Source organism: Garra rufa, chromosome 3, assembly GCF_049309525.1.
Source record: "Garra rufa chromosome 3, GarRuf1.0, whole genome shotgun sequence".
Classification (NCBI taxonomy): Eukaryota; Metazoa; Chordata; class Actinopteri; order Cypriniformes; family Cyprinidae; genus Garra; species Garra rufa.
The window spans coordinates 63,441,096-63,448,501 of NC_133363.1; the positions used below are offsets into that span (position 1 = coordinate 63,441,096).

At 34.8% G+C, this 7,406-nt stretch overlaps 1 protein-coding gene across 1 annotated transcript; it reads right to left on the reverse strand.

Moving 5' to 3' along the window:
• Positions 1–228: 228 nt before the first annotated feature.
• LOC141331441 (uncharacterized) lies at positions 229–4,984 on the reverse strand. Its single transcript, XM_073836492.1, has 4 exons — positions 4,916–4,984; positions 4,353–4,401; positions 4,120–4,166; positions 229–1,849 (listed from the first exon to the last, which is right to left on the reverse strand). Exons 1-4 carry the CDS (start codon positions 4,972–4,974, stop codon positions 229–231), a joined length of 1,776 nt encoding a protein of 591 aa, XP_073692593.1. The 5' UTR covers positions 4,975–4,984.
• Between the last annotated feature and the right edge of the window lie 2,422 nt (positions 4,985–7,406).

Below are 7,406 nucleotides of genomic sequence, written 5' to 3' on the forward strand. Positions count from 1 at the left end.
ATCCTTGTTTTATGTGTTGTTAATATTTTTCCTTAGAGTCCTTCCTCTCAAATCTCCTTTTGTCACAGATCATTTTTAACACACCGTCTCAGCATGTATATATTTCTCTTTGTTTCAGCTGAAAAGCAAGTCCAAAGGAAGGCCTGTCATGGGATTTGAATTCGACCATCTTGTGCATTTATGGAGAAGACCAAAACATGTACAGTATGAAGAAGAAAAAACGGTTTTTCACTTTCCAAGGAAAAGTTTTGCCAGACCAGCTTTAAGATATCTCCTAGCTTCTTTATTGGCTTCATCAGCTTCAGCATTTCTCCTCATTTTCTCCAGCTCTCGCACCCAGTTTACTTTCCCAGCCTCCCTCACTCTGGGGATGAAGAAGTCGAGATGCTGGAGAGTGAAGGCAGAGTCTGGTTTTAATGCATTCTGAGACGGATGTCTAATGGTCCTGTAAGCATTGAACAAAAGAATTGACTTTTGGTCCTCAATCTCCTGCAGATCTTTGTCAAGATGTTCCATCAAAACTGAATATGTCATGGTTAGGTGTTGGGTGTTTTCATATTTCTTTCTAAAATCATTAAAATCCACTAATGTGCTTGAGATTGTGCTCACATATTTTTTGTTTTCTATGACATGTTTGCTGTGATGACACTTCCCTGTGCACACAGTGCAGTAGCCTCCTCTCATTACTTCACATTTGCTGGGATCAGAACACTTCCAACAGTCAAACTCATGGCAGTTTTCCTCACAGATGGTGCAGGTTGTCGCCTTCCTGTCCTTCCATGACTTGCTCTCAATTTGCACCTTTATTTTGACCATCTTTTCTACCACAATGGAAAAATTTTTACACCTGTCAACATTTTCCTTGTTTTGTCTCACTGCTTCTTGAATCTGAATTATTTCAGACTTCTTTGACTCGTTTTCTTGTACTCTCAGCTGTAAGTTGTTGAGGAATGGTTCAAAACAAATTCGTTCCATCAGGACATCTAGAGTCAACTCCAAACTTCTTCTGTTATTTTCCTCTAGAGACTGAAGGAAATTCATCATGCCTTCCATGCTGTCTTCCCAGGCGTCTCTTTGAGCACGAATGTAACGCCTCTCAGTGTGACGGCCTTCAGTCTGCCTGTTGTTGAATAAGAAATGAACAGGTCGGCCACTTTTGTCTCTTCTGCAGGGGATTTTAACTTTATTAATGGGACTGATGACGTTTATGGGTGGCAGACCATCAGAGTGTGTGATTAAAAACACAATGTTGTCCACAATGTCTTTCCCAAACAAAGACAGAATTGAACTGATAATGTAATGCTGTCTGTCTGAGAGACGATTCTTAGCCGCTTGGATCACAAAACACACAGCATCGACTTCACAAACTCCATCTTTGCTCTGAATCAGAGTGGCTAAAGCAACTTCCAGATCTGTGTCCAGTCCTCTAGTGTCTCCGTAACCTGGAGTATCAATGATGGTGAGCGATATGGGACTCTTAACAGAAAAGACCTCATACATGGTGATTTCAGAGGTTTGTGATTCTGATTGATCTCTGGTTGCTTCTTCTGTGATTTCATACCATATTTCATCCTCAAACTTCACTCCCATCAAGTGGTTGACCATGGTGTTGATGAGAGTCGTCTTACCAACACCGGTCTCTCCCACCAGCAGAATAACTTTGTTTGTTTTGCTGGCGTCTTTTTTCCCATAGGTCCATTTTCTGACATTTCCATTTTCATCAAGCACTTTTCTGTCTGTATGTAGACGGTATCGTTTTGGAGGACCGCCATGAATCAGAGTTGGTCTGAGAGATGGAAACTTTGTCCGTTTGAAAAATTCAGATGGAGACAAATGTTTCTGAGAATTGCTGTGGAGAAATAATTCAAGACAATAAAAATACACTCCCTAGAGTGTAACATGCTTCCCTCCTAAAATCTTTATTTTGTGTTGTTTTTGGCTAAGAAAATATGAGCGTATTTGCCAGGCATACAGTACATTACAAGCAAAAAATTTAATAAAAATAATTTAAATTTATACATAATTACAGTCCTTTTCTATTGAAAACAGAAAGGTACATCATTAATAGGGTCACTAAGTGTCTCTGATGTTATACGGTGGGGGAAAAAAGAGAGAGACATAAAATTGCATTTTATGGTTATTGCAACTAGAGCGGCCTATAGGATTCTATGAAGATTCTGAACTGAGCCAAACAAGTGAATCATTTTAAACTCACACAAACTTGAAGCTTCATTTTGGTTTTTTTAAAGGCATTCAGATATAAACATTTAAATAATTAAAAAAATCAACATTTTTGCAAAATAATACTAATAATACTACTACTAATAATAATTAAAACTGAATTATAATCTATATGTATGTTCATATAAATGTATAAATATATAATAAATATAAAATATATATTTAAAAAAATATATAAATATGATATAAACTTATTGGTCTCCACCACATCATTAAAATTTTACAGTGTCATTTCCCAGCAGTAACGCGATTCTTTTTTTCTTTTCTTTTTCTTTTTTAATAAAGGAAAATGTGTTTCAGGTCAAAATAACCAGAGGAGAGAATTAGGGTAAAAAAAATGCATTAATTAATTAATGTCAAATATGTAAAATAAGTCAGAGTATTGTTAATTAAAATAGAGATGTCTGCAACATAAAAGTAGGGCTTAAATACATTTTAATTTTAAAAGTGTTGTTTCCTTTGAAAGGGCTTTAATGGAGGGACAGAAATCTATCAGATTTCATTAACTATATCTTTATTTGTGCATTTTGAGGATGAACAAAAGTCTTACAAGTTTGAAACAACATGAGAGTGAGTAAATGATGAGAGAATTTATTTATTTATTTATTTTGGTCCACTATCCTTTTATTTTTTTTATGCTTTGCTATTACAAGCACTGCTTCTGAATACTAAGAGCTGTATATTCTGTTACTCTCCCTCTCTATATATTACTAGCACTAACATGAAAATAGTCCCACCCACAAGAGTGTTTTAAAGACAAAAGACCTGACAAAAGCCTTTTTATACAATCTAAACAATGTCTTCAAGTCTGGTAACTCTAGTATTATTGGCTATAGACCAATTTAGAAGTCACAGCTATGTCACTTGCAACTGCATAGTGGTTGCAGAAAAAACACTGGTAACAAGTGAAGGTAAACGGGCAAAAAATCCATGGAATAAGAGAAAAAAAACATTTGTGTGCCTTTTTATGTCAAAATCGGAATGCAAATCATTTTTATAGTATACTGTAGTCTAAGATGCCATTTGAAGCTAAACACAGAATTTTAAACTGGCATATTAAAGATAAAAACTGCTATGATTACTCTACTTTTAAAGCATACATTTAAAGCTGTTCATAAGGGACGTATTGTATTAGCCCTACAGTTACAGCATGAGATATTATTTAAACCTACTATTAAAATTTTTACATAACATTTTTATTTGTATTTATTTTTTTTTTTTTTTTGACTTTGGACTTTTTTTCTGGCAAATGCAAGTTTATATCTCCTAATTTGGACTTTAACTCGATTTAACTCAAAATAATAAGTTTTCTGCCACCAGAAAAAAAAAAAAAAAAAAAAATCATCATCCCTGTTCTGGATATGTAAGACTATCCCACTATCGAACGGCAATTTCGTTGAATAACAGTGCTTATCACTGGGTGATAAAAAGCTCTTGTAATAAGCAAAGAGCATTTTAAAATGACATCTAATCAATCTAATCTCTCTCTCTCTCTCTCTCTCTCTCTCTCTCTCTCTCTCTCTATATATATATATATATATATATATATATTTTTTTTTTTTTTTTTTTTATCTAACAATTTTTTAATCTAGCTATTTATTTTGTACCGTATCCATGTAATTCTCTAGATGTAAAGGCTATCTCTCCTATTTTCTGCAACCATGATGCACGGGCAGCCCAAATGTTTACAAACCTATAATTGGTCTTATTGACTATTGACTCTGGTCCATTGAATTATTAGGAAAACAATGCACACTGAGGTGACATGACTGCATTGCCACCTCGGGGTGTATTATTCCTTACACATAAGCCAGTTTTATTGACTTATTTAACATCTAAATAGTTTTTTTTTTTTTTTTTTTTTTTTTTTGCTTTTACCTGAATGATTGGTCTGCTTTGAATCTGCTGCTGCTTTCATTTTGGATCTGATATAAGAACAAGAAATCCATTTAGACATACAACTAAAACAGCAAACATTACAAAAAATAAAATAAAAATAACTAAATATATTTTTCCAGACTAAATAAACCTCACAGCATTGATTACAATCATGGCAAACTCTAAAGTGTCTGTATATTCCATTTCATCAACAACCGTCTCTATGCTCTTACCTGCTCATCTGAAACAGTCGCTTGGTTGCTGTCTTCAACTTGTCCCTCACTATATATTAATATAAACACAAAGAGGACATGAACCTGAATTGCTACAAAGCTGTTTACTGGAGAGAAAAAAAAAAAAAAAACATTAAAGCACAACCTAACTTTATTTTAAGCTGTATTTGACATCTTTTGACAATCACTATACTTGTCCTTTCTATTGTGTTCACCTCAGTATTGATGTGATGGCGACAATTTGATTTGATCAACTGTTTCTCCCCTTTCTTTTGATACAAGAACATGACTAAAGCTTAAACTTAAACCTTAAGCTTGAAGCCTTCACCAGTAGATTTACATAAGCACATTCATTTTCCACATATGGACCCATATGCCTATTTCTGCTAAATCACAACGGTACAATTTGAACAAAATCAGAAAAAGCTATACATTATGTAAAATAGGTAAAAGGGAAACTTTCTTTTTTTTTCTCACCTCTTTAGTTGTTTCTCTGCAGAACATCATTTATGTTTGTCATACTTATGAATATCTTCACATTACACATGCATTTAGATACTAACCTGTTTAAATCTACAATCTCATCGTACTCTAAGATGCCCTTCACTCTCATGTTAAACATTGTAGCAGGTGTCTCTGTAAAATATTAGGAAAATAATGTTTTTAAGAGAGGAAACTAGTGAATTGCTTATTGGTTTAGTAATGCACGTATCTATTGTTAGTGATGTGCTCAAACCTCAGGAAGTATTAAAGTCAAGAGTTTGTGCTGCAGGAGTGAATGATTTCTCAAATCATGTGTCTGGATGAGGAGACAAAAGAAGTTACTTTTCTCACGATTTTCATATGCTGGATGATAAAACAGGTGATATCTATTCTTATACAGGTATATAAGCTTTTTACATGAATTCTATGAAACTAATAAAAACTAAACTTAATTTTATTTGAAAACCAATTTAAAATAAAACAAATACAAACGACTTACAACTTACAAACATTTCTTCAGACTTGCCCCTAAAATATACTTCAATAAATATAATTTAAGGTGATACACAGCAGAATTATTAGTGTTAGTTCAACACCAGTAGAGTTTAAATCAACTCCAAATGAATGTATACTTATCACCCCAATATTTTTCAGAGTTAACATAACACTCTTGAAAGTGTTACTTGTATGAATGTGTTGTGTTTACAATGTCGAGAGCTGGAAAACAGCTCTGGTCTACACCACAGAGAGATCATTTTTCCTTGACACCAGAGTAAAGAGTGACAATTAACTTTTAAGATGTGTTTTAACTAGTGGTGGGCATAGATTAATTTTTTTAATCTAGATTAATCTAGATTAAATCTTGAAATTAATCTAGATTAATCTAGATTAAAATGGCTAATTTGAAATCTGCCGAAGGCATTCAGAATATGTGTGCTACCCAAATAATGACTAAAAGTAAGTCTTTGAGAACGGGTTTCTCAAGCCAGGTGGCGCATTAGACCAGGCGCTCATCTCCTGCTTCCAAAATGCATCACAAACTGCTTGACGATTGCATTTACAACACAATTAACAATACAAACTTGTGTAACAAAGTACTTCTGCACAAAAGGCTGTACGATGTGCGCGTTCCCGTAGAATACACAGGCGCGTGGGTATGGATAGCCTATCTGCGTGCATAGTCTATCAATAAACTGCGTTGCTTTTAGAAGCGTCAATTCAGTTGTTGCATATAGTATAATGTCTTTATTTCGGGATTATCCAAGTAAATTATAACTCAAACTTGAGATTTTACTGGGGCACAGCAGATTTTCACTGGGGCACGTGCCCCAGTAAAAAGGGTCTAGCGACGCACGCACCTGCCCTGAAGCGGCTTCATAACTCCATCCATGTCTGCGCGTCTCATTTGATGTGGTCATTTCACAGAAGTTGAAGACTTTTTCTCGCCCCCTACAGTGCAATTCAACTAGATATACGTCATCCGCGCTAAAATATCAAAGTGAAAGTCATCATATTTTACGTAGTTTAGACCCAGCTCCCAACCCAACTTTGAGAATAGATTAACGGCGATATTTTTTTTATCGCGCGTTTTTTATCGCGCAGCACGTTAACACCGATAACGGCCCACCACTAGTTTTAACTCTATATGTTATAACTCCATATATAACTCAAACTGGCTTACATGTTCACAATATGAGAAGTAAAAGAAAATTTAACATAGAACAGTATTTTCTCACAATGTCTCCCAAAATGTGTTTTTTGTTTGTTTGTTTGTTTGTTTAAAAACTTTGAACTTCATATAAGTCTTTAACGGATAACACCTTTTTTGACCAAACACTGTGTAACACTTTTCTGATAGCTTGTCTGAGTAGCTGTAGCCAAGTATAAGCAGAGACTCACATGTCTGATATTCCACAGTGGTTCTTTATTATCAGCGTCGTCAGTCTTACGCACACATGGGGTTGTTTGCAAAACCACTCGACTAATAACTGCGTTACTGACCAGAAATATAAACAGGCTTTACATGCATACATGCAATGTTCACTGCTGCGTCTATCGACTGACTACTCTTCAATGAGGAAGTAAGAGATCGTGTTCTGCCTTAAAGGAGCGGTACCTAATTCTACTTATTACAACCAGTTAAACAAGTTTGTACAAACTGTGCCACGTCAGTAAATCATTCAGTTATGTCAACTACATATTTCTCAGATGTTTCAAAGAAATGCATTGATTTAAGCAAACAGTCTTATTTATTTATTTGTTTGTTTGTTTGTAGGGTAGCACGGGGCACAAACTAATGCGGTCCACTAAACATTAGACGTCTGACGGACGTAAAGATTATGTCTATATAGCGTCCGTCGGTTCAAGACCAATTTTGCAGGTCTAAACGATGTGCAAAGGTCCGCTATTTGGACATCTAACCAAGGCTCCATTTGGACATCATTATGGAGTTCAACATTTGAACATTGGCCTACCTAACTGTTTTGGATGTCTAAAACGTGCAGGTAATTGACATTAAAGAATGTATTTAACATGTTATTAAGGAAAATACAAAACTGTAGGTTAGAAAAT

Bases quoted from the DNA above. Each gene is read 5' to 3' on its own strand.
- LOC141331441 (XM_073836492.1), bottom strand. From the start codon at position 4,974: ATGTTTAACATGAGAGTGAAGGGCATCTTAGAGTACGATGAGATTGTA. The intron at 4,402-4,915 runs GTTAGTATCTAA...ATTAATATATAG, and splicing joins GAGATTGTAGATTTAAACAG to TGAGGGACAAGTTGAAGACA. The intron at 1,850-4,119 runs GTAAAAGCAAAA...ATTTCTCCACAG, and splicing joins AAAGCAGACCAATCATTCAG to CAATTCTCAGAAACATTTGT.